The sequence below is a fragment of the Serinus canaria genome, chromosome 3 (genome assembly GCF_022539315.1).
Source record: "Serinus canaria isolate serCan28SL12 chromosome 3, serCan2020, whole genome shotgun sequence".
In the NCBI taxonomy this organism is placed as follows: Eukaryota; Metazoa; Chordata; class Aves; order Passeriformes; family Fringillidae; genus Serinus; species Serinus canaria.
The window spans coordinates 20,950,602-20,978,319 of NC_066316.1; the positions used below are offsets into that span (position 1 = coordinate 20,950,602).

The 27,718-nt window shown below is 37.7% G+C and overlaps 1 protein-coding gene across 1 annotated transcript in view; it reads left to right on the top strand.

Annotated features, from left to right (window-relative positions):
- The window catches only part of USH2A (usherin), a 371,525-nt gene that overhangs the window by 264,557 nt on the left and 79,250 nt on the right, over positions 1 to 27,718 (top strand). The window contains exons 46-52 of the mRNA XM_050972284.1: positions 487 to 599; positions 6,821 to 7,019; positions 15,168 to 15,336; positions 18,287 to 18,508; positions 23,630 to 23,853; positions 26,167 to 26,377; positions 27,223 to 27,420. Coding sequence (XP_050828241.1) covers positions 487 to 599; positions 6,821 to 7,019; positions 15,168 to 15,336; positions 18,287 to 18,508; positions 23,630 to 23,853; positions 26,167 to 26,377; positions 27,223 to 27,420 — 1,336 coding nt within the window. The remainder of the gene's footprint in view (positions 1 to 486; positions 600 to 6,820; positions 7,020 to 15,167; positions 15,337 to 18,286; positions 18,509 to 23,629; positions 23,854 to 26,166; positions 26,378 to 27,222; positions 27,421 to 27,718) is intronic.

The window sequence follows — 27,718 nt, forward strand, 5'->3', positions numbered from 1 at the left end:
TTCATAAAAAATTGTATCATTTCTATTTGCATTTCTTACTTTTAATTTAAAAAATAGACATGAAAGAATAGAACACACTAAGGAAAAATTATTTTTATTTTATGTCAGAATATATGGTAGGAATAGAAAGATTACTCGAGGCCTCAAATGAAAGCACTTTCTTTCAGTATTGCATACAGAGGTCTACATATACATGCAGACAAACAAGTTCATTGCAACTCTTTTGGTGATAATTTAATAGAAAACAGCAATTAGTGCCAGAGGGATGCATGTACCCTTCTTTTGAAAGTGGTGTGGGAAAATGTGATACAGAGCAGTATATCTTTGGCAGATATACTGATCTCAAAGTTGCAGTATTTTCCTGGCTGTATGGAATCTCTTAAATAGAAAAGAATTCTATCTTGGGTGAAGAGAAAGTCTAAACAAGTAGCGGAGCTGAAAAATTTCTGCAGCTGAATATGTGAACATCATGTTCCTCTCCATCAGATTGAAGCCTGCACAGTGTATGCCTGCGTGAGGAGCAATGGGACCCAGATCACCACTGTGGAAGATGAGCCAAAGCAGCTGTCAGCACCCATTATTCACATAATTGGCTCAAGGTACTGTGCTGTAGGTGGCTTTCATGTATCAGGGACATTTGGAGTGAGAACGGGGACCAGAATGTAAAGTTGTCTTTTCAAAATTGACTGAGGTGCATGAAAGAATTCAGTATGCACTTTGAAAATGTTTCTAGTGGTTGTTATCTTTGGTCTTGGAGTTTTTTCACTGAAAGATCAATCAAAGAAGTCTCACCCTTGGTTGATTGTACATACCCATTTGGGTATCACTGTGCTGTGATAATAAATAAGGCATTAGTGGAAATAGTTAGGAGAAGAAGTGTAGTGGAATGAAAATTATCACATTCTGCTGTCAGTTAAGAAGAGGAAGATTAATGTTCAGGGAGCAATGCGATGCTGATAATGGAAACTTAGAATAATTCTGGGGAAAAAAAAGTCACCTATCACAGCAGTAAGAATTAGTAAGCTATCTGAAAAGCCATGCATATCTATGTCTCCTTGAACTACTGTTTGCAAACTGCCTGTCCACTACATCCACTGGCATGGGCAAACTTCTCAATTGTAAAGGGAGCATCAAATTTGCAGTCCTTAGAAGCAGCCAAATAGTAGCTTATACAGTGATTCTTTGGGAGTTAATGTCTTCCAAAGACAAAATAAAACTCAACTTGCAAACACATTTTTCAGAATTACCCTAACAGTAAAGCAGTTAACCTCCTGTGTTTGTGTTATTGTTGCTGTGATTTTCCTCTTCTGTTGGAGTATGCTCATTAGCAGTGTTTCTTTCATCAAAAGAAAAATAAATCTTTTGAAAATTACTAGTATCTAACATCTGAGCCTTCAGAAATGGCCAACAGAATGGAGTTGCTACTCCAGTCTCTTAAGGACTTCAGCTTCTTATTTGCTATTTGTATGTTTTGCTTGAATTGAGCATTTGTCTCTGTATAAGGGTGAAATTAAGCTTGCTATTTTTCTGTCACACATATAGATACAGTCAAAGCTTGTTTGATGATAAGAACCCAGTTCAGCATCTCATCTTTTGCCCTTGGCTTTAACTTATGTATGCCTTTGTCTGTATCGTCTGTACTTGTCTGTACTGCAAACACTTATGCATGTTTCTTCTATTATATATAGACTAAATATGTCATAACACATGAATGCAAAAGGATCAAAAATGCCTTCCTACTTTATAATCTGCTCAGCCAGAAACAGACTCTGTTTCTACACTGCCTTTTCCTACATGTCATATTATCATCAGCTGTTCTTATATCCCAAAAGAATACTAACTACTGATCGATTGCCCGGACATGTCTGGCCGTGGCCTACATGTGCCCCGGGTAGTTCATTTATTTGCCACGGTGGATTTGCTAGAGTGGAATTTAATCAATAGCTAATTCATTAATTCTGGTCCTCGAGTATGTAGGGATTGTGCAGTATAAAAATGACTGGCTGGCTTCAGCTTTGATTGAAATATGACAAACACTACAGCTGACAGCCTTGGCAGGTGCTGGGCTGAATATGAATGTTGCTTGTTTATACTCTGTAAAATAAAAAGCTTGGGCAAAATAAACCCAGTTTGTGTGGACAAGAGGACATTTTAATAAATATCTGTCATCAGAGAGCAAAAAAAGGCATTTCTAGAGTATAGGCTCATGGGATACCTGAGATATAATAAAACCTGTGCAGTTTATTGTCTTTAATTGGAATCATGACGTTTTCCCCTCTTCTGAATCAGTTTGGGGGGCTGTATTATTGATGAGAATGCTGTGGGATAATGTCTTTGTGGCATTCACAAATAATTGTTTTAAAATTTGCCTCAAGGTGCTACATGACAGAAATTATAATTTCACCCACCAACTTAAAAGTCTTTCTGATAGCTGCTCCATCCACACTGTGCTAATGAAGGTTATACCACCAGAGCCATTATAAATACCTTACTTTTCCACCCCTTACACTTAATAACTCAGCTTCAGGCTGAAACTTGGCACAAAAGGTCGCAGTCCTGATATAATTATTTTATAATGCCAAACTTCAAATAGAAAGCAGTGTGGCACCCAGTCCTGGAGTCCTAAGTCAGGTTATGCTTTGCTGTGTTTCTTGCCTGCATTTAGGTTTTTTTGTGGGGAGAGGTTGCATTGACCATGTTTAGGTTGAAACAAATGCCTCTGAAATCAGATATGCTTTTGGTTTGTTTTGTTTTTAATTAGGACCTCAAGGTTTGACTCTGTAGACAAGTATTGGATTTTATTGCACAGTTTAGAACGTTTTCTTGGCACTGAATGCATGTGAATACTGACTGAAAGTTTGGGTAGTGGATTTAATTCTTGTGGTTGGTTGGAAAGTAGTTCATTCTACTTTAAAAAACTCTTCTTCTTTCTCTTTTTCCTTGTAATACAGCAGTTCTGTTACATGCCTAATTCAAAGGTTGATGGCTCAGAAAACACCATGGCCTAATCTAGGGAAAATCCCTCCCAGGTTTTTGAAGAGAGGGCCTTTTAAGTATCTTGGGGAGAACCAGAAACCCTAGTCAGGGTGTGATGGAAAGCTCAAAGAAGATAAGGCCATGGGAGAAAAAGTTGGGTGAATTCTTTGGCTTGGTGTTCAGTGTCATGGCACTTTAAAAGGTTAATATATCTGTTTCTCTTTGTGGGTGAATGAAGAGGAGGAGTTATTTCAAATTAACATGATAGTGAAAAAGATTTTAAAAAATGGGCAAAACAAAAGTGGATAAATGGAAAAAATGGATAAAACAGCAACAAATTCTTGGGATTATGGTATTTGCTCATGAGTTCGAAAGGAAATCAAATATGAAAGTGTCAAACTGCTGTGCCATGTTAAAAAGCCTTTGTCATTGCTGGACAAATGGAAGGTGAGAAAATGTAGTGCAGATTTCAGCAAGGGAATGTTGGGAAATAAAGACCAGGGAATCTGATTTTCCCTACTGGGAAAATGATCAGAGAGCCAGAAGACAACTTTAGTCATGGGGAACACAAAGCACTGAAAGGTTTCTCCAGGAAGTTTGTAGCAGCAGCAGAGGCTTGATGCCATTTATCAGAGTGTCTGGACTATGTCATACTGCCTTCTCTAATTATGTCAGCCCTGCATCCACCATGCAGCAGGTACTTAACTCCTGTGCAATAGTGCTGCAGCAGTTGCTCAGTATGTGTGATCTCCTGATGAGGTAAAATGTTTCCCCACTAGTCATTAATAATAGCAGTGTCCCCTATCTTAAGACTGTCAGGTGAATCTTGTGATATTTTTTTTTTTAATTCCAGCTCCTATAAAGTCAAGTCATTACATCTTTGATTTTTTGAATTTAACTCTTGCATGTGATGAGACTAATGGAACATTCATTATCAAGATTCTGAAGAGAAGCCTTGATGTATCTTTAATCTTCATTGTTTAACTTTTAATACTGAATTGAGGAAAAAAAAAAAAAAATCAGGAGTCCTTTTCTGCATTATGGACACTTGGAGCTGGTGATGAAGCAATAAAACCCCAGAAGTTTATTTCTGAAGTCTGTTTATCAAAATATATCTGAAGCTTTATCAAAATTTAAAAATGCTGTTATTTTTTGTGGGTTAAAAAAAAAATCTACCTGGAAATGTTAAAAATTATTGTCTTTACATTTTTGAGCCAAATGATTTCACTTTGCTTTCCTTCACAAAAGCAACTGCACTTTCATGGATCAGTTTGAAATTGTTCTTTATCTTCTGAAAGTGCTTTCTTGGACTGTAGTATGAAGCAGATTGTTTCTGTGAACCTGGCTAGGCTGCCTTGCCTGTGTCAGTATTTTCACCTCAGTGGCAGCAGTGGGACTCATCCAGCATAGGAACTTCCATCCATGGCAGACACTTGGAGTGTTCTCTGGGCAGACAAGGGTTGTACCCCACCTCTGGAGCGTTGCACGATTTTTGTCTATGCCTGCAATTTGTGAGTCTGCTTCTGCAGGTGGGTGCTTCCCAGGGTAGGCACAACTCCAGTGTATCCCACAGGGAGTGACTGGGTGGAAGGAGAGGACAGGCAGGCTCTGTGCCCGTGTTCCTGCAGCTCTGTCAGAGGCACCACGCGCGGCACAGCTGCCTGCGCACTAAAGCGCCCATCGTGTCCCATTAAATCTGCACCTGCTCAAGAAGATTTTCAGCTCAGCCTTCAGATGAGGGATATCAAAAAGCCTCTGCAGTACCATGAAAACCCTGCTGTTATTATTGAAACTGAGCTGCGCCCTGCTCTTGCTGTGTTGCCATGCTTTGCCACGGGTGGCAAGCATCAGAAGGCATAGACATAGCTGAAACACCCATAAAATTGTGAGAGTCTGCTTGTCTATGAGCCTGTTCTGGAAGGTCATGCTGAGCTTTACCTCGTTGGCACTGGTCTGTGAATTCCCATTCCACACAATTTCCTTGTTCAACTGCAGATTTTCTTTATATCAGGCTATGTCCACTCCAGTTGTGTATCTGTCATATAATAATGAAGTGATTTCTTGTTAAAGGAAGGAAATACATACTGAGCTCTGCAGAAAAGGCAAAATGGTTAAATTGTTGTCTTAATTCTTGGGCCTAATTTTAAATTATATTTGAGAGAAATATGACTTGGAAAACTGCAAACAACTGGCACAATACTCTGAAAATATACTCATGAGGGTCTGAATGAAACTTACAGAAAGCAAATAATTCAAAATTAAGACTTGGAATGCTTTCTTTGGTCCTGTGATCTATTCTGTGCAAAGACCAGGAGAGAGTTACAATGGCATTTATAAAGTTTAAAGTACTGCTCTTCTTTTCCTTTTCTTTTTACAATTTTTTCCTGAAGTTTATACTATGTATTTTCCTGCTTTTCTGTTTTTAAGTGTAACACTGTTTAAATGTGGGTGAGTGCATTTGTGTATGTGATCATGTGTATGTGGTAGAATAGGCAGAGAATACCAAATAGCAATGGATGGAACGTGGAATTGAATCTACGATTCAGGTGAAGACCTTGGAATGATAATGGCAACTCTACAAGCCACTTGTGAATTTATTCCCTCATAGGTGACATTAATTCCTGGTCTGCAAAGCCTTATTGCAGTGTGTGTTCCTCTGTTTATACCTCAAGCAAGTGAAATAATAGTTCACTTATTTTTATTCTGTTAAGATGTCAAAGTTTATCTCAGCAGCTGCTGTTTCACTGTAGCATTTTCACTTTAAATTAATGCTAATTTCTGATGTCACTGGCATTCTGACAGTGACTGTGTAATTGGGACATGCAGATTAAAAAGAGGTACTTGGAGCCTAACAATGCCATGTTTTCAGTCCTCCGATTGATCTACATGTCGCATTGGGATCTCCTTCTCTCTACCCAGAGCCACAGTAAAAGGAATTTGTGTCTTATGCAAGACTCCACAGTGATTATACAAGAAATGAAGTGTTCATTCGAAATAGCAGTGGAAAAATTGTATTTTTGTTTCAAATGTCCTTTTTTTTCATTTATCATAGTCCTAAGTGATCTTTTCGAGGAAATATCTACACATTTTTAGTAGTGATAGTCATGCTACAGCTGAGAATGATTTAATAGCCCCTAAGAGATTTTGTTCTTGAAACTGATGATGGTCTGATGTCAAACCTGGAATCAGCTACAGGATTTTGTTTTACAGACAGTCTTTGCAGTCTGCTGCAGTGATACTTTTGCACTCAGTCAGAAATCTTGAGTCTTAGTAGTGATAAACACTTCCATTTCTTACTTTTAATTTAATGTCAGTCAAAAGATTTAAGTACAGAAGGGAACTAGTGCTTACTGATGCTGTAATAAGTTTTAATTCTACACTGAAGAATACATCTCAAAGCAACATCCTTTCCTTTTTTTATTTTTAAACAAGGGAAAGGCAAGATTAAGACAAGCCTGTTCTAAGTGATGGCTGAGCACAATGTAAGCTGCACTTGAAAGGCACAGAGGGAAAGGAGTTATGAAATGAAGTAAAATGCTAGATAGTCCACTACACATAAGTTTCCAGAGGTGGGAATGAGATGTCATTTAAACAGCAACATTTAAGGACTTGGGTTGTGTGTGTGATTTGTTTTCATGGAGTATCAGCTTATATTGACACTTTTTAGAAACTTTTAGACCTTTGATCTGTGGAATTTGTTATACAGAAGAACATTTTAGAAACTTCAACACATTTCACTCCATGTGAACTAGTGTAAAAAGGAACTGCTAATCAGTTAATGCAAGTAGCTACAGAGGCATAAATAAATCCAAAAGTTGAACAGATGTGGATTTTCTTATTGCAGATCCCTTCAAATCAACTGGGCATCTCCAGGACAGCCAAATGGCATTATCCTGGGATATGAACTCCTACGTAAAGCATGGCAGAAGTGTACTTCATTGAAAACTCCAAGGAGCAGCAAAAGTAATAGAATGTGCATCTCATTAGAATGTAAAAAGGATGAAAATATCTGTGGAGAAGTGTGTTATCATCCAGAATCAGAGGTACTTCTATATTCTTAAGTTACTTATATAATGAAAAATTATATTTTTAGGAAGAGGTGTGTACACCAAACCTCTGGTTATCAGAGAAAAGGAAGTGGAGGGTTCTGCTTCTTTTGATACTTTAAAATCAAGACTCTGATAGATATCTTGAAACTCTTTAAAATCAACCATGGATATTTGAGCTCATTACAAGGATAGCTGTGCGTGAGTCAGCTGATGACAAGTGATTCTGTTAAGTCTTTGTTGACCTTAATTTTCCTTTTAGGAGAAATGAATTGGTAAGCATTTATGAATGTGTTCATTAACTGGTTCGGTGCAGTGTTGAAGTGAATCTCCAAATTGTTTTCATTTATAACATGCTGGTTAAGGGTAGAAGTCATTTTAACACATGTAAATTGAATTCCTTGAACAGGAAGCTAAGCCAGAACCTGTGTTTCAAAATCCCTTCAAAGATGTTGCAGGTCTGGATGGGGAATTTAGTTTCCCAACCACTACAAGGACCACCTCACTTCACAACATCAAACTTCTGAAGTTTCTTCCCTTCAGAAAGCTTTGCTTCATGTGTATAGTGCAGATGTTCATCCCAAGAATTCAGGCTGTATAGGTGTTCCCAAGTAAATCATACAAGCCATGGATAATGAAGTTTGAGGAGTGCCACCTCTTGAGTCCACCAACACAGTCCCGTTGTGACAAATTACGTGTTGGATACACATAGATCTCAGAATATATTTTTGCATCTTACTTGGACCAGTTGGCATCAAATTGGGAGGAGCTGTTGACTCTTTCAAAGGCAGAGAGGCCCTGCAAAGAGACCTCAACAAATCCAGAGAGATGGGCAACCACCAACCTTACGAAGTTTAACAAGGGAGTTCTGGATTCTCTACCTGGGACAGGGAAACCCCCTGTGAACATGTGGTAGTTCATATGGCTCCTTTAGCATAAAGTCATTGCACTTGACCACTGGAAGGCCACAGGAAATTTCTAGGTGTGTGCAGAATTTGAGAAATGCTACCAAATCTATAAAGTTTCTCTTAGTGTGAGGAATTATTCCCCAGACCCTGCAAGGCAAATGGTGGTTATTAACAGTTGCTGGGCTTTTTTCTTCTCTCTCTTAAGTTATTCCTTGGTTAAATGCTTAATGACCAGATTCTTCAGTAGACAAAATCTCTCTAGATTCATCTATTTAGATTCAGCTACAAATGGGTAACTGTTACATGACAATGATGAGCAACTCTGAATGGGATCTATTGTGATTTGTCAGAGGCATTTTTAAATTATGGCTGTTTTCAGGTTAATCTTCATATGAGTTCCTGTTTAGGAGTAGGATCAATAGCATAGCAGGAGCCTGTAATGGTTTTTATTGACAAATGAGGTAGAAAGCTCTTAGTTTGAAAGTAAGATTTAATGTCATGAAATAGTGTCTCTATTTGTCAAAGACATCATCACGTGTTGTGTGACTAAAGCAAACAGTATGTATTCACAGGATTCCCTGTCAGACAAGACAGTAATTAAGGGAATGAGTTATTTGAGGGGTTCAAATCAAAATATAAATTATTCCAGCCAACATGGCTTCAGCTTTTGAATTCCCTTGAAAGCACTACTATATTAAATATTAGAATTTTTGAAATCTTGCAAGAGAATTATGGGCAGCCCTTTTTTCTAAAAGGTAAAATTATTTATTTCAGGTTTCTGGCATGGTAGACTTTTACTACATCTTGGCATGTGCTGTAATTAAATTTGTATTAAATTAGTTTTAGAAGTTTTCCTCTTAATTTTTTTTTTTTTGGTCTTCATGCATTTATGGTAACTTTGAGCTTGGAGAGTGTTCATTTATTTTTATAGCTTCCTGGCTTTCTAATTTTTTCTAATAATTTTGCATTACGTTGTTCTAATGGTCTCTCTTTATTCTCCAAGCCTGTGGTAAGGAGTGGGTGCTATTTGTTAAGCAATGGATATATAATAAATGACTGGAAGATTCATAGGAAACTGAAGCACTCTACATAAAATGACATGGGGGTAATTTTTGTGGGTGAGTTAATTAAAATTCCCCTCCCAGTGCTTTGTCTGGTTTGCAGCATGTATCTACATTAGCCCTCCAAAATGTCTGTAAGAGACATCTCCAGTGCTCTTAGTGCCTTTTGTGCTTTTTAAACTCAAGTTTGTGATAAGGACAACATGAGCCACTGGCAGCCCTCTCTCATATTTTTGTAGAACTCACTGTCAGTCTTTATGCTAGTGTTTGTGGTCCTTGGATTTCACAGTCTGCTGGACAGAAGCAAAAGGCAACACTGAGCAGTGTGCACTGGTTCCAAAAGCTTCTTATCCCAGTGCCAGGTGCACTTCATAGAACCACAGAATGGTTTGGGTTGGAAGGGATTTTAAAGACTATCTCATTCCAACCCCTGGCCATGGGCAGGCACACCTTCCACTAGACCAGGTTCCTTAAAGTCCCACCCAACCTCAGCTATTCACCAGGCATCGTACTGCCAAATGTGAAGAGATGCTACTGAGAATTAAATGCTGAGCAGCAGATTCAGATCCAGAATAATAAACAAGTTTTTTGATAATAGACGGGTCAGCAAAAGCCGGCAGTTGAATATAAATAGACAAAAAGGTTGTGGAGTTCTCACTTTTGCTTGAGTCACTTATTGCACCTTGTTTACAAGAAAAAATCTGGATCTAATTTCCCTCTTACAATTTTCTTGAAATAATATATAAATATAAAGTGATGGAAAACCAGGCCTTTTATGTAAAATTATTTCGAGATATGTCTATGGTTATTTATTAATCTTTCCTTATGGATTTATGGATTACATTTGGCATCATTTGCTTGCTGTTGTAAAGCACTGCAGAAAAAGAGGGATTTGTTATGATTCAGCTACATAAGAGATCTCCAAAATTTAATCCACTCCAGTAAAAGAAATACCAGGGTGTATTGTCAGTGTGCAGCAGAGTGGGATGCAGGGACTCTTCATCCAGCACTGCCTGAGGTGGGTGCAGCCAAGTGGTGCAGCTCTGTGAGAAAGGCAGTGGGGAGCAGCCTGACTGCACTGCTGTGTGTGCTCTGCCCTTGGGATCCAGGCTAGAGCCTCTGCCTGGGATTGTGCTCTGCAAATAACCCACCTCACTCTGAGCCACCTGGGGAATCTCTAAAAGGACAAGTGACCTTTTCACTACAAGGGACATGTGTACATGCACATGCATGGGCACATGCACTGATATTAAGCCCAGTGAAGACCAAACATTTGTCCCATCCTAAATAATTTTTGCATCAGATCCCTACTTCTTTCTAGTTGTTATCCAGTTTTCTGCTTCAGTGTTAGGATCTTTGTTGTTTTAACTAAAGCTAACACACTGTTGTTCCTAGTATCCTTACCCTGGTGTTTAATCAGACTTGCATGGATTTATTCCTTGAACACAGAAACAATTTAGAAATATTTTTGTGTGTGTATTTTTGCAGAAGAACTGAGAATACACTCTGATGTTGAATTTTGTTGGCTGCCAGGAGGGTCCCTATGTCCGGTGGACCTTTTACAGTGACAAACTGTGCTGCTTGAGTATTCCCAAGTTGCCAAAATTGTCAGTCTTTCTCTACATGTAGAGAAAGTTGTGATCCATAAAGATCCATGTAGAGAAAGATGTGATCCTTTTCAGTAAGATGTGATCCATAACTCTACCCATATGTGAAGTCTCATGACCATGAGGTTTGCAGAGGTACTTCAGTTAACAAGGGAGTGTTGCCTGAGTTTCATCCATCAGGTACCAGAATCTCAGTATCAATAGGAAAGGCATTCCTGTATTAACCATGGAACTACCAAACTGTGCATCTGTTTTTACTGACATCCTGAGGTGAACTCTGAAAATAAGGAGACAGGTACAGTAAAAATGTAATTAAAGGAGTGGCATAAGGGCTAATTATTTCTGCTTCCTTTGCATCATGAGTCTGAGCATCAGTGGTTAAAAGGGTCCTGACTGAAGGTGTTAATATAGCTTTAGCAATTTTATTTTCAAGTGCAACAAGCTGTATAAATCTGTAGTTAATGAACTAATCAAACAAAACTGACATTAGTAGGAAGTACAGGCTTATCCCTTTACTATTGTAATTAACGTGCCATTTATTAAAAACACCAGCAGGGCTCTTTTTTAAGGACAGGAGGAGTAAAACAGTGGCTTGATAGCCATCTTCAAAAGCTGTCAGCAGTGAAACATAACACATCTTGACAGTGGTAAAGGGTATCCCATCAATATTTATGCAAAATTTACTATTAATGTTAGCAATATTGTGCAAATTCTTTTCAAGTTCTTTCAGGCATAGAAAACCTTTAAAAATATTACACTTCTTGTTGTAACACACCTGAAAGCCAGGAAATGAAACTCATTTTAGGAAGATAATATATAGTGATTTGTAAGAGAATAACAATCATTTCTGCTCATGGATTTTAGATCTAAGTCTGTATCAATTACCAAAAGAGAACAACAGTTTGAGGAAAAAAAAATGCCTGAGTACACTTAGCTGAAAAAGGTGTCTGTATAGATTCAGAGATAATTTAAGTAAAAAAAAAAAAAAAGCCTTGCTAATTTAAAATATTTCCTCTCACATGAGAACATGATGGGTCAATCATTACTCTGGTGTTTGCTCCACAGGCAGAAATTTTTAATGAACTCCTGTAGCTAATAGGAATTCCTGAGAGTGTTTTGTGAATTGCTATTTCACAAAGTGGCCCTGGCAGCAAGCGTTTGACAAGAAGGATAAACATGGCTGCCTAGCACATCTGTTTATTTGAGTAAATCAGTCTTAGCTCAACTGGCATGTGTCCATAAGGCCAGATAATATCCTTCAGCAAAGTCTTCAGTAAGCAGAGGGATCAGGGATGACACACTTGTAATTAAAAGAGAGTTGCTTAGATAAGTTTTGAGTATTTTTAAAAATTGTTACAATATTGTGTAATCCTGCCTGCCAGATTTGATATCTAGTACTCTGTGCTAGTGTCATGGCTGACTGGGCCTTTCTCAGGCATCATCATAAGCCTTCCTTATGCCCAACCCTTCCCAGTCCCTATGCTCCTGCATTACAGTCCCTCTGTGTGCTTGGGAGGGAAGAGAATGACAGGGCTGATTTGTGAGTTTGGGAAGTTACTGACATTTTTAAGAGTTCCTGTGACAGCTAAGGATGAGCACCTTGTATCATGTGTGTAGATAGTAAAGATCTTCTGGTTACCAAGTGTATGTTGAGCATTCAACCCTCTTTACAAGGGTGAGATCTCCAACCTGCCACAAATGCTGGTGGCACTCTATTTGTTCACTCCAGGGCTTCTGCTTCCATGTACAGGATAACACCACCCAGTTGGGGCTGTCGCATTTAGATGTAAGAGGATGAGCTCATAATAACCTTTTGCCACTGTAACTTTTAATCCTTCTGCTTGGCTTCTTTTTCTGTGATGTAATTTTAGCATTACTTGAATGTTTTTGAGGGTTTTTATGGATTGATAATGCAGAATCCTTGGGCTGCCTATTGATGCAAATAGAGACTATCTCTAGAGGACTGCCAAAAAAGTGTTCTTTAACAATTTACAGCTGACTGCAGAGGATGTTATGAAACTACATAATAATAGCACTGACTGTATCAGTTGGTAATGCCAGATGAGAGTCTGAATGTGTTCTAGAACTGACTGGGCCCCTCTTTGGTAACTGTCCATAGGTTGCTGAGAAATACTGAGCATCTTATGTACTTTTAACAAGAGAAAGTAGCTGCTGAAACTTTTGTAACACATCTGGATGTGCAGCTGGGGATTTTGTGCGAGAATTGAGGAGGAAAAGGAGAGACACCAATAATAATAGTAGTAATAATAATAATAATACAATCTAACAAGCACTATTTCAAACTGAATGCTGTAGAGTTAGTACTAAAATGGCCCTCCTGTTATTGGTGTGAAATATGGAGAGCAGCCTTTTCTACAGAGGATTCAAATGGCAAGGAGCATTTCTTAAAACTGGAATCTTCTCATGGAAAGTAAAATGGCTGCTCAAGCATTTGAGCCTGGATAAAGCCAAAGATGTGCACCTTTCTTTATCTGAAAGGTGGAAAGACTGTGTTCAGGTGGAATTTGAGTGGAGGCCATCAGTAAAAAGAATGAAAAATGGGATGACAAATGAAATCCATGAAAAGAAGAGGTGGTATCGGGCCAGACAGATCACAGAGGGAGACACCAGACAATCCCAAAGGGGAAAAAATTGGGACCAAGAATGCCCAAGGAACATGTGTTTGGCCTCCTTTCATGCAGGCAGGTACAGAATTTATGGTTGCTGTCTCAAGCTCAGGTAGCAGTAAAATGGACAAGACAGAGGGCATTTTTACAAATGTCAAGAACCTTTGCTAAAGGTGACCTATTCTGAGCAAAGTGGCCCAATAGGACTTGGGTTTGCATTTTTAAGAATGCTTTTTAGCCACTTGGAAATACAGAGAGACCAGGTAAACTTTCAGATTTCTTTGGAGCCAATTGTAAATTAAGAAAAAACTCAGCCTGGAGTGCCTGCCAGTCATTGCAAAATATCTAAAGTTAGGAAACAGAGAAGAGTTCTAAAGTGGAGTTTTATTTGACATCTTAGCTAATGATCTGGAAGAAAGAACAGTAGGTTAATGAAATTCATAGATTGGGTTATGTTACCAGTGACAAAGTGGACAGCAAAATAATATAATAGTGCCTACAGAGATCCAAAATTCCTGAAAATTATTAAATTCAGACACATTGGTAGTCTAAAATCGATGCTGAAGGAGAAAATGCATTGGAAAAGCAGAAAGCAGTGTCATATTTCAAAGCATATAAAGTTATAAAACCTAAAAATATAATGAGGAAACAGGAACCTCCTCTGTCCTATCAGATGTTAATTGTGGGTTAATTGTTTATGTATTGTAAATTGTAACCTCAGAACCTAACCTAATACTCCCAAGAGTCATGGAATAATGACCATTCAAAAGCGAACAAAACAAAGCATCATCCCTCTGAAGTCAAAGAGAGTTTACAACGTCACAAAAGAAATTTTTTTTTGTATTCATTTTTATTAGCATTATAATACAAAAGAGATGCCCTGAGCCTATTAATATACATTTCTAAAAGTTTTTTTACTCAAGTAAGAGTTAAAGTACCTAGGTAAACAAAAGATCCTTCAGAGGAACACTTTCTTTCTTTGCTGCTAAGCTAACCTTATTTAGGACATGGTAGAAGTCAGTAGTGGAAGAGGTCCATTTCAAAAGAAAACAAAGGAGGAACTCTGCTCTAACATCTCTGCTCTCCTGCCAACTCCCTTTCATGTCTAGCTGGAAGAAGCTGATGTAAGTTGCACTGGCTGCAGGTTCCAAGTTTACCATTTTTATGGTTATTCTACTGACTCTGCTGTTTGATTTGCTGGGTATTCAGTGAGCCACTCCACTGACACAGGAGTAAGTGTACAAATAAATATTTGATTGTTCAAGCATATAATTTTCTCGACAGCTCCTAGAAAGAAGTCCACAGTTAAAAGGCCTTTTCAAAATTCATTTCCATATAAATTTCATTCTGAAAAAAAAAAGTCCTTATATAAATTTCATTCTCTTGAGATCACATTGTCTGAAGAACTATGTTCATAATTAAGTGATCATGTGCTATAAGAAGATAATTCCACTTATTTTTATGTGAAAGAAAACCCAAAAGTTCATATTGGGAAATACTGTTTTTTAGTTGTAAGGGTTTCATCATAAATGAAAAAAAAAATAAACAAGAATAGAGAAGAAAAAAAAGGGTCAGGTGATGGTAGACTAAATACACATTGCAATCTTCTCCACACTGAGAGACTCAAACAGCCTGTAAGGCATATAAAGATGATTCATATTAATGGACTATTTTATTAAGGTGCAGTGTGGTTGAAGGCCACAGAATAGCAGCATTCTGTCAGATACACAGTAGTTTATTGAAGTCTGATAATGCTGGAGGGCACAGAATTTTAGCCAAGTTGCATTTTCTTCAACTGCAGTCCTATTAGTGTCTGCACTAGGATACATGTTTCCAAATACATTGTTTGGCCAGACAACACATTGTGTTCTGTTTAACAGATACTGCCTTCTTACTGATCTTCTTTATTTTTTTTCTTTTTTTTTTTTTTTCCTACTTCTAGGTATGTTGTAATGGGATTCTGCACGACAATAAACCTGGCTTCCAATGCTGTGAGGACAAGTACATTCCATTTATTCTTAATTCACCAGGGGTTTGCTGTGGTGGGCAGATACATGCTGTGCAACCGAAACATCAGTGCTGTGGTGGTTATTACACCAGAGTTTTAGTAGGTAAGAGACAACTGCTTTCCACTACTTGAATGAAACAAAACAGCAAAGTTGATGTATTTGTTAAACCAAGGAGAATGAAAACAATAAATGTGAGATTTATCAAGATATATAGATGTCTTTGAGACTTGTGCTCAGTGCAAAGGAAATTGCATTCACTTTGCCTTCTAAACACAGTACACTCTGTTTATACAGGAAAGGCTTAATTGATGAAACCTGGTGATTGAGTCATTTCCTGCAGAACTAATTTGTGCCAAACTATGCTTAATTGCAGTAAGTGCTGCATAATGGGGAGGGCAGTTCTCCTTAACAGGACCACCATCAGGCAATTTAGTGGTGAAGTTTAGTTCTCTGCTTGACTTGACCCCACATGATTTTCTGTAGTCATTTCTGTTGTTGAACAATTGTTAGCTTTTGGTGTTAATATTCTGGATGACATCACTTCTGCTTGTTTCTACATTGTCTACTCTTTGTTTCTACTAATGTTACAGATCAAAGTATACCTCCCACGTGCATTAACTTTGATGGTAATTTATCCTTTTCTTATTCTCAGAGCGATTTGGGAAGTTTGCCAAAAGTGTGCTTCTGCATTACTGTCCAGAGTTTGGTTTCCAGTTTGTTGGTGGGTCATTGTTGACAGGAAAGGGAGGAAAAGGGGGAGGAAAGATCCCTTTCATGGGGCCAGTGTTCAGAGCATATAAGTCTTTGTAGGCAATTGTCAGGTCAGGAGCTAAAATGCTTCTATTACTCACGAGCTGGCACACATTCTGTAGGCTCAGAGATGCTTGACATTTTGCCAACATGTTCAGCACATCCCAAGTTCTGATCTTTGGAAAAGTAATTAATATATCACAATATTAGAATGCCTTCCATGATGTCATCAGAAAAGTGCTGTCACATGGAAGAACCAGAGAAGTGTATTTTGCTGACCTCATTAATCTCAGTGTACTGAAATGGAGAGATTATACTGTGACCTCTGTCCCCATCCAGTGGTCTATGTTAACTAGCTTAATGTTGTTTACATCAAGAAAGAAAAGCACAGTGGAACAAAATGTCTTATGTCTGAAAGTAGTTCTTCAGTCAGCAGTCCACAAGCATGAAACAGGGAAGGTTTGAACATGATTTTAAACAAATTTTCTAAGTATACTTGCTGCATTATTTTTCTATACCCTAAAGGGCAACAACATGAACACTGTTGGTCACTTTCTTCTTTTTTATTTTTATAAATATGCTAATAACCTCAAGCTAAATGTTAATGTGGGTCATTCTTTGATAAGGATAACAATTAACTGGTAAGACTGCATAGTAGTTTTCAGAGGGAGAACATTTTCAAGCCTAGCTTGGAATGGAACCCATTTTGAGAGGTTAATGAGAAGGTTACTGATCCTTTGTGTCTTATGTCTAATAGTTCTTTAAAAAAAATAGTTTTATTTCCAATAGATGTAAGCTACAGTCTGTGTTTTAATACTTTTCTGTGTAGCAACTAAATTAGCTTCCAAAGGTATGCAGGAAAATATGATGAAGTACCTAGATGAATTTCATCTATTATACTCTAAAAATTTGTTCTCATCTCTTTTTTTTTTGTTATTATTGACTTTATTTGATAAAGTTATTTATACAGGAAACTCTCTAAGCATACATATTTCCCAGATGTTGTTTGGCCATCTCAATTGCTCAGGATGTGCTGAAGCATACTGGGCTGGAGGCATGAAGATTACAAATTAGGAAGGCAGAATCTCAGTTTCTGAAACACTAGTGCACAAACAAGTGCAAACATCCATCCCAGAACTAAGATGGGAGGCAGAACAAATAATGCTACTACTACCCAGACACCTCTTTGGCAAGGAATGGGGGGAGAAAGGAAAACACTGTTCTCCCTCATTGTTACAATCTCAGCACATGTTTATTTCTGGCAAAAGCTGCATTGAGTTTGGAGCTCTCTGTCTCTAATTCCCAACCTTTCATAAGAAAATAACTTGAGATATTGCTTTAAATGAGAAGGATGAGTTTTAAAAATCAAAACACATTTCTTTGATTGACATTCAGGAATCAAAATACTTTATTCAATTCTACTATCCATCTTCAATAGCAAAACCAAACCATTCCTCCTTCCAAATGACATTTGAACCACAGAAAACACTGCAACACAGGAAAATAATATAAAAATATTAGAACATTGTATCAACTCAATGTGATTCACTAGCAGACACAAGTGAATGAAAATTATTACCATTTATCAACATTTTTGTATCCTTTATAACAGTATGTGCTTTGTTCACATCTTAGTCCACTCCACCCCACCATTACAGTGTCAGTCTCATTGGCAGCCTTATCCTACAGTCTTTTCCTGCAAAAGCTGATGATTTTGCTTAAGTAGCAGCCAAGACCACCAATTGTGATGGTGGTATTTAATTTTTAAAGTGAGTTTAATCCTTAAATTCTCTGTGAGATGAAGTCCTGAGTGACACTCAAACATGAAAAATGCTTTAAGCATTGCGAATTGATATATCAAGAGGAGTTTGGAATGATTTTGAAGGAGACAAGAAAATTTTTTGCAAAGAATAAGTAGCCTGATGGTTCTGTAAAACATAGCAAGAATGTGCTCTCTTTACTTTGTAACTGCAATTCCAAAAAGTTTTTATTTGTATAATTGTCATATGCACAGACATTATTTTCATTGCTCTTCTCAGCTTTGTTTCTGTCATGCTTGTCTTTTGAAATCTTATGGAGTCTTGACCTGAATTAATGAATGCACATTTCTTTAATTGTTATTAAAAATTAATATAATACTTTTATAATGTTCTTAAACACCAAGTAATTTTGTCCTCTCACATGGAAAATTCTGTACGTGAAGCTGTGTGAATCCATATTTGTTGCAATCTAATGAAAGCCTCTCAGGAATTTCAAGGGCTATAAATGGATAAAATCTTTAATTGTATTCTTATATTGACAGGAGAAGTATGCTGCCCTAACAAAGAGGAAAACAGAGTTTCTGTTGGAATTGGTGATTCCTGCTGCCAGGGAATGCCTTACTCCACATCAGGCAATCAAATCTGCTGTGGTGGATCCCTGCATGACAGTTTCAATCAGCAGTGCTGTGGTGGAAGGGTCATAAGCATGGACTCAGTCTGTTGTGGTGATGAAAAGGAAGGGACTGCATACAGACCTCTCACAGGTAAGTGATAAGTCCTTAAGACCAAAAGCTCTTCATCTTTCTAAATCTCTTGTGACACCAGCCATTCGGAAGTGACACGCTCAGGTTTGAAGTGTGTGTGCCAATTTGTTAAAATGTTGTTGCACTTTAGTCACCTATTTTGCTATACTCCAAAATGCTGAGCTTGCAGTAACCTCCTCTGCCTTGGTGCAAAAGCTGCAGGGGCTGAAGAAACCAGACAGTTCAAAAGGAGTGAATGATCTTTCCTTGTGCAAGTCAGGAAACAGGACTGGTGCCCTCAGTGAAGTTAGATTGACCACCTTGTGCCACCATGCATCCCAGTGCAGGGATTTTCCATTTGCTCTGGAAATGTGGGGTTAGTCACCTGGAAACTGAAGATTGCAATGGTGTCTGCTTGGTGGTCTCTGTCACTCTCTTGTGTTCATCCCTCACATGGGGCTAAACCTGCTGTGGTTTAAAATTAACAAAAAATTAATCATCAGCAATGCTCACGGGCTCATCTGGTGTATCCCATTCATTTATTGGAAATTATAGGGAATTACTCCGTCATTTAGAGGTACAGTCGGAACCCTACTTCCTTATAAAACACTTTGTGACTGTCTGAGGACAGACATTGGAGGTATTATTAGAAAACCTATTCAGATATTTTCATGTGTCTTTTCTTTCCACAGTTATTAGACAAATTATATCCCATCAGCCTTAGGCTTTCTCAGCCTGACAAAAGGACTTCAGAAACTATTGTGGTTTGAAAAGGTAGCCTGATTTCAAAATAGAGAGATAATGAAGGTTTAGTACCCAGCTATGCTTGGTGTACAAAGCTGAGTGATGGTGTGTGCCAGTTCGAGCCTCTTAGTTGTCCAACTAATAATCCCAATATATAACTAAAAATCTGGATCTGAAGGCTGAACTCCTCCTTTCTCCAAAAAATAAGCTCTGTCTTCAGTTAATTTTTTGTATTCCCTGGATCCTTCAGTGACTCTGGTAGTAGGAGCACCCTTGTTGGGTGCTGACTGTTAGGATGATGTAATCAGATGAGTATTGCCATGGTTTCTGTGGTTTCCATGCTATCCTTCCCTTCCACTGGCAACTCATGGTGTGAGCTGTGAGCAGCACGGCTTGCATGATTTTAGCTGCCTCTCATTGTGATCCCTAATTGTGCTTGATCTACAGCATCCGTGCTCTCAATCCCAGCTTTGAGCAAGGCCCTCTTGCATAGCCGTGCATTGTGCGGCTGCCGCAAGACGGGGCTGGCTAGTAAAACATCTCTTTATGTACTTTATTACTTAAACTCTTTTATTTGCCTGCAGGAGCCCTTTAACAAAATCACATTGAATTGACTTTCTCACACCAAATCAAATCTCTCTGGTCCCAGTTCAGTTGTCTTTGTCAATATGTATTTTATAAATGGAGTGAATTAACAGATGCTGTTGGAACAGAACTGCTGGGGTAGCATTTATGTTTTTACTGCTCTCTCTGGGCAGATGAGTTGTGTAGGAGTGTAATACAGGTATCTTGGGATGAAAGTTATGTTCTTCATTTCAGTATATATGTATTCTTAACAGGTTTTTTTTCCTTTAAATATATATATTTAAAAAACCTTTATGTCTCTCTTTTAAAAATGTGTTTAGCCTATAGCGCTCAATCATTTACACTATTTTTCCCAAGAATGGGTTGGGATGACATTTTTTTGGCCATTGAAAAAGAAAACAGTGGCTTTTTTCATTGCTCACGGGTTTTCTGTGAGGACTTTATGCTGTGAGCCAGCACACAGCTGAACACAAATACAGGTTTGAAAGATGAATTAGCACCACAGTTGAAAAGAGATTGTATTCTTTTGCATTAAGCGTAGAATAGATTGCGGTTTCTTATCATATCATATAGATCATGCTCAATTGTTTTTTGCTTAATTTCTTGGAGTAATTCAGCCTTGCTAAATGCATCACGAAAATGCACAAGCCAGGCATAAAAATCTACCTGCTTCCTGTCCTAATTATTGTAATTATTCTAATGGAAAAAATGCTCTTACCCAAAAACATAATTTACTTATCACTGGCAAATGGATAAGTAGAATTTTGCAAGGATATGGTAATTGGAAGGCTGATCTCATTGTCTGGAAGGAGAAGAGGTAACGGGGGTGGTTTTATGCAAAAGCTGAATTGCTTCTGAAGCACTGTTTTGCACTTGGCAATGAATGCCATAGCTAAAAATCTAGTGACAATTTAAAGCTTTTGTTTGAGAGCTTTAACTCCTTCAAAAAAAAAAAAAAAGAAAAAAACTTGATCACTAAAAGTGCAAGCCTTGTATGTAATCTTATTGTGTTGCATGACCAGTTCAAAATCAGTGTCTTTTTGCTGAATCTAGATCCAGATTTGCCCTGAATGTTAGTTTCAGAGCTTGAATCATAGAACTTTTTCACTTGCTATTACATACCTTTTTCAGAGAGTCTACCTTGCAAAAAGAGAATTTTCATCCGTCCCACATTACTTTTTTTTCCTCTTTATTTATTAATTTATATTTTCTTAGGTTTTCTTTTTCACCCCTCGTTGGCCTTATTTAGTGGGGTGACCATAGAGACATCTACTGGCAAAGGCTGGCATTGGTGAACAGGCACATCCTGAGCCCCACTGCTGCAGTATGATTATCCAGAGTTCTCTATTTCTGGCTATAAAGGATAATGTCAGCTAAAACCACTCTTGGATTTTCTCTCTCACTGTGTTGTCTTTTTTATTTTTTTGTTTTTCTTTTCTTTTAATGCCACTATACTGACATCCCAGACCATCCAAAGATGATGCTTTGTACTGATGTGGTTTCTGATCTGTAATAGTTGCAATATCCACATGTAAGCCAAGGATTTTTGGAGTAGTTTGCAGTGTACACTGGCTCTGTATTTTGTTGATCCTCTATTCTGGCTCCAAAGGCTAAGCCTTTTAATACTCATTTTTTCCCTTTTGAAAGCATTGGTTTTGCAGATTTACTAAATTAGTAATTCATCACTCAGCTAGGTTTATAAATTTTTTTCAGTCTCTGGGGATGAACATGAAATAGTTGTTGACAGAAATCAGTGTTAGCAGGAAGTGTCTTTTCCAGGCCATGGATTTTCTTTTTGCTATAATGCATTACGTGCCTATGAAACATAAATATATAAAATATGACACACACATTCCAACTGAGTTGCAAACAAATAGTTTACATTTTGATGTTTTACTGAATTCAGCAAGGGTTTATAGTAATTTCTGGATCCTTAGGCAATTGAATAAAGCAATTTTTAGAAGGCAAATCAATCCATCAATATTACATGGTCCTATTTTGTTTTTCTTGGAGCATATTTAAAATTGTACATTTGAGGTGTCAAGGTTCAGGAGTCAAGTGCTACATGTGATAAATTAAGGAAAGGTCAGAGGCTATGCAATGCAGTTTCAGAAGATTGTCTACCTCTGCCTTTGCAGCTCATTCATGCTGAAGTGATGCACTCTGGGAATTACTACCAAACTCTGCTCTGCAACATCTGCTCTCCCTAAGTGAGTTAGTGCACGTCAGACATCTTTATGTCAGAATATTGCAGTGATGGATGCAGTCTTCAGAAAATGCTGCATAAAAATCTGGTGTGCCGTTCTGGCCATTAAGTGAAATTACTATTTAAATTAATGGCGCTGTCACAGTTTATCTGTGCAAAGAATGAACGCTGATTAGGGTATTAAGTAATTAGCAATTTATCACACTGGAACAAGGTTGATAATAATTAAAGAAGTAATGGTTTACCAAAGAAACTAGAAAGGGAGTCACTTCTTGTTATGTGAGTGAAATCTTGGCTGAAAAATTTAATTCAGTTTAACAAAGATGAGGTTCACACTGAAAGAATACAGCTTTGTTTGTTTCAATAGAAAAACAGTTCATTATCAAAATTTTAGTTTGCCTGTCAGAAGTCCCTTGGGGCTGTCTGAGTTGCTTATTAGTATTGAATTGAGTCATTTTCTGCATTATTTCTCTCTTTAAAATTGGTGGACTCCTAGGAAAATTTGGAAAAAGAGTGTGAATAAGAGGAAATATTTTACTTCTTGAAGAGCTGGTGATCACAGTTTGATTGCTGTGAATAGAACCAGCCCTGAAAAAAGGTAAAGCATGCAAGTAGCATCATAATTTTTAGCCATTCCAGTGATTGGAATGAAATGTTCTGAATGCTTTAGCAGGATCACACCTTTAAAGATTAATTTTCATTATGTATGACTTCTAAGAGAGATTTGCTGCAGTAAATAGCAGTGAAAAAAGTGGCCACTCTTGCACGTGTTTTAAATGTCAACATACAACAGAAATGACGTCAAACACAAACTACTTTGTAGATGTAACAGTATATCACAGCCCTGGCTTTTGTGTGATATCTTTCTAGTTCCATTAGTAATAACATTTAAGTTCAATTAATAATCGCATTTATTTCATTGCCAGTTATAGAGGAGTTTGTAGTGTTTGGTTCTGAGTTAATACTTACACCTTTCTTTAAATGGTGTTGGGTTCAACACTGGTATTTCATGTGAATATGTGAAAAATTGCAGTGGTTATGATGAGCTTTCCTTTTAAAAGTGAAATTATTAAAACCAGAAAAAAGAAGTGGAATTAAGTTTGGCAGCTTATCAATTCCACTGTAGAAATGCAAATTATATATAGATATCAACTTCTTGAGTGATAATTCTCTGCATAAGATGACTGAAGCTTCACTGTGGGTATTTTCCAAGTGACCCATTCCATTCTAGGTACCTAACATAAACCCCTAATTTAAAATATAAAGTATTTACATCAACAATCCATCTCCAGCCTGCTGTGGCCCGTACATTGGTGTGGTATTCCTTAGCAAAGTTCTTTAAAAAGTTCAGGAGTGGTGAGCATTGATTGTAGGGCACCCTGTTTATTTCTCTAATTCTTCATTGTTTTCAGCAGGTCTGGAAGTCAGGATGCTTACTTCAGTCACCTCACGTTTGAGTTTAATCTCACTTTAGCTAAATCTCTATAATTCCAGCTGCTGGTGGGTTTATGCCAAGATATATTGCATTGTGAGCTTTCTCCTTTCTTATCTATCCGTTTACTTAAATTTCATATTCAGACTTTTTTTTGTTTGTTTGTTCATTTCAGGGATGTTCTGTTGTGGGCAAGAGTACGTGAATAAGTCAGATACCATATGCTGCTCAGGTTCCAGTGGTGAGTCCCTAGCACATGTTAGAAAGAATGACCAAGTGCCAGTAAAATGCTGTGAGACTGAACTTATTCCAAAGAGTGAAGAATGCTGTAATGGAGTTGGATATAATCCTTTGAAATATGTTTGCTCTGACAAGATTTCAGCTGGAATGATGATGAAGGTAATTGATAGAAAATCTCTTGGTAGCTCTGATTTGATGATGAAAAGAGAAATACACTGTTCATAACTATTTTTCTAAAATAGGAATATAAAAACTCTTGTGTGCATTATTCATTTTCACATTACATCCATATTAATACCGAATGAGTTCACCATGATTGATGTTATTGCAATGAATTCTAAAGGAATTAATAATGATTAGCTGCCTCTGTGAAGTGTTGCCCAGCACTTCAGATTAGTACAGTGGCTAAAAGCTGGCATACTAACAAGACTGACATGTATAGCCACTTTCCATTCTGTGACCACTGTTTCTGATGATGTTCATTAAGTGGAAATTAAAATTGGATGGCCAGTTCTGAAGTATAAAAATGCTATAACATTTCAATTTGGACAGGCAGTAGGACATGATTCCCCAACCCTCTAAAAAAAATCCACAAAAAATCCCAAAAATAAAAATAAAGCAATTGACATTTTCTTGATGGACTTAATCCTGATTCTACAGAAAACCAGAGGCCATTTTGGCATAAATTTCAGCAGTACTAGGATAGGTCCTTTCATGCCTAATGAATTACATAGTTTATTCTCATTCTATTTTAATGTCAGAGTAAACTAAACACCATAAAGGATAATTTGGTCTTTTCCAAGAGTGCCCTGTGACTGTAGGCATCAGCATGAGACAATTTTGCCTGCAACTCTAAGTTGATTTCAACAGAAATCTTCAAGAATTAACATCTTGGTGTTATGCATATGCTGTGAAAATGTTCTCAATTGTTATTATATATATGTATTGTATATATATATATATATATACATGTATGTATATTCTTTTTATAAAATTGTATTTATATTTATGATAAGAGAGAGAAATTAAGGGAGAAAAAAGAGCACTGGATATTGTGACTTCTACAATAAGGAAATCAGAAAGATATTGTGGAATTTACCAAATATTTAAGGAAAGTAAAACAGACCCCATCCTGCCATATGCAGGCGTTCCTGTGCCCTTGTTGTTGATCTGCTAAGTTAATACAGAAATATTTCTGACATCTTTGCCTTCTCATGTCAAGGTTTCCATGTAATTTCATTTTTGGACTGAATCATTTCTCCTAGAGAAAATCCAGGCGTTGTGATGAGTCAGCTGCAGTTCCTCAGTGCATTGTATTAGTAGCTCATGCAAGGGAAAAAATGGCTGAGAACAGGTTAATGAATTCTGGTAGATAACACACCAGACCCCTGCCTTAGGTATAAAGTATAAACAAAGGAAGGGCTTTGTATTTCACTGACCCACAGTAGAAAAGAGCTAGCCTGCTGCCTCTCTGAGATGTATAGATTTACTAATAGCAAAAGGGCTGATAGTCCGACACATTCTGCAGCTACTTTACATGGGAATGCAATCCATCTATATCCTGCATCCTATATGGATATCTATCACAACATAATTTTTTGTGGAAGCGCCAATTTGGGAACTTAAATTAGCTGAAGTTTCTAATCAGCTAAGAAGCTAATTTCAATAGGTGAATTAAGAAAGCAGTAGATATAATCTGTTTGGTTTTCCTTCTGAAGTTTATGACCTAATGGGCAAGAATATTTGTTGCAAATTTGGCAGTACATTTCTTTCTGCAGCAACCTATATTTCATGAGAATTATTGCTCTCTAGCTTATGGTTTGGCAAAAATATTATTTCATGAATTTTAATGGAAAGTTGTGGATGCTCAGGGTATATTTCTGTGAATTGTACTTTATGGGTTAAATCTTATATCTTTATGTTTGCAGAGGTCCTCTTATTGCAGGAAAGCTTCTGTTTAGTAGTGATGTGGCAGAAGACATGATTTATATAGCCCATGGATAGAGTTTTCAGCCTCAGAAGCTGCCAAGGACTTGCACAGAGCCCTCTTGTGTACTTGGCAAGCTGTATGAGGGGCTGGGAATTTGCTACTGATTTGCCACAGGATATTGGCTTTTGCAGGAACAGAATGTTCAAATTCTTGGATAAAATCCTGTTGTCATTGATTCTAGACTCTTCTGTTTTCAACAAATCCAGCCATTTGTGCTTCCAGTAATTAAAATTTGTGATGCTTTCATCCAAGGACCCTAAAAAAAAATCTGTTTCTTTTAGAAAGGATTATAGAAACATCAATGATCAAAGACAGTAGACAGGCAAAGGCTGAAAGGGTCTCACATATACTAGAAATATCAATGTCATCAAGGTGGTGGCATGATTTTTGTGTTGCATGAAGATAGATAAATAATAATAGAAGCATTTATAGAGAAAGGAAAATATGGGAAATATATTTAAATTTTCCTATGTATTCCTTAGGTAAAAGAAGAATGCAAGGCTAATGTCCTTTGCCCTTTATCTATGGAGGAAACAGCACATTGTGGAAAGTGTGACTTTGATCCTAAGGAGAATATCTGTGCATGGATAAAAGGTTCACAGAGTGCTACAGAAACAGAGGTAGAAGCAGGTGTCTGTCCAGCAGAAGAGGAGGCTGTCTACACAGGAGGTCCAACACAGTATTCATTTACAGGTAAGGAAAAGTGGCAGACCAGACTGGTGATTTGTTAGTATAGATCATTTGCTCTGGAGAAAAAGATGGCCTGAATGCTCTCAGATACCCCAATTAAAGGTGAGGCAATGTCAAGAATGACATGGATCTTCTGGAGTGAATCCAGAGGAGGCTATAAAGATGCTCAGAGGCTGGAGCACCTCTGCTGTGCAGACAGGCTGAGACAGCTGGGGTTGTTCAGCCTGGAGAAGAGAAGGTTTCAGGGGGACCTTAGAGCACCTTCCAGTACCTAAGGGAGGGTCTGCAAGAGAGTCAGGGAGGGACTTTTTACAAGGGCAGGTAGTGATAGGACAAGGGGAAGGGCCTTGAGCTAAAAGAGGGCAGGTTTAGATGATATATTAGGAAGAGATTCTTTACTGGGAGGGTGGTGAGGCACTGAAACTGGTTGCCCAGAGAAATTGTGGTTGCCCCATCTCTGGAATTGCTCAGGGCCAGGCTGGATAGGTTTGGAGCAATCTGATCTAGTGGAAGATGTCTCTGCCCGTGGCAGAGGGGGTGGAACTAGATGGTCTTTAATGTAGCTTCCAACCCAGGCCATTCTATGATTCTATGAAGTGTAGTGAAGCAAAATTCTTATAAGAAGTAATCTGTAAATCGGGGCAGAGACTTCAGGGATATGCAATGAGTGAAATTCAGTGAGTACCTAACATGCAAACCTGCTTCCAAAAAAGTTGATGAAATAATGGCCCTGTCTAAAGAATACCATCCATTTCTTTCTGTAAACCCAGGAGAAAAAAAAAAAAAAAAAAAGGTATTTTGTATTTTGATAGGACTGAGACGATCCAAATGTAATTTTCTTTTCCTAGATGTGAACCTCGAACCTTTTGTCACATATGAGTACAGGGTGGCTGCTTGGAATAGCTATGGAAGAGGTTTCAGTGAAATTAGCAGAGCTGTCACTAAGCAAGATGTGCCACAGGGTGTAAGTCCTCCAAAATGGGCCAAAGTAGATAATCGGGACGACATGATACTTCTCAGCTGGGAGGAACCACTTCAACCAAACGGTATCAATACATTTTTATGAATCTTTTTCTACCATTCCAATGACAGTGTTCCTAAATCAGAAAACATATCCTAATTAACCCCTGTCACTGAAGTACATATATTCCTAAACTCAGTGGGAAGGTTTTGTTGTAGATTGCTATAATATTCAGTGCAAGTAAGAGGAGAGTCTTCTTCACAGAAAACAATTTATTATGTCTTTACAAAGTGCCAAAAAGCCTCTTTTGAGAACAAGTGTAATAATAAGTGTGCAAATATGATCAGAGAATTACGATCATCCTTAAAAGATTCTGGGATTCG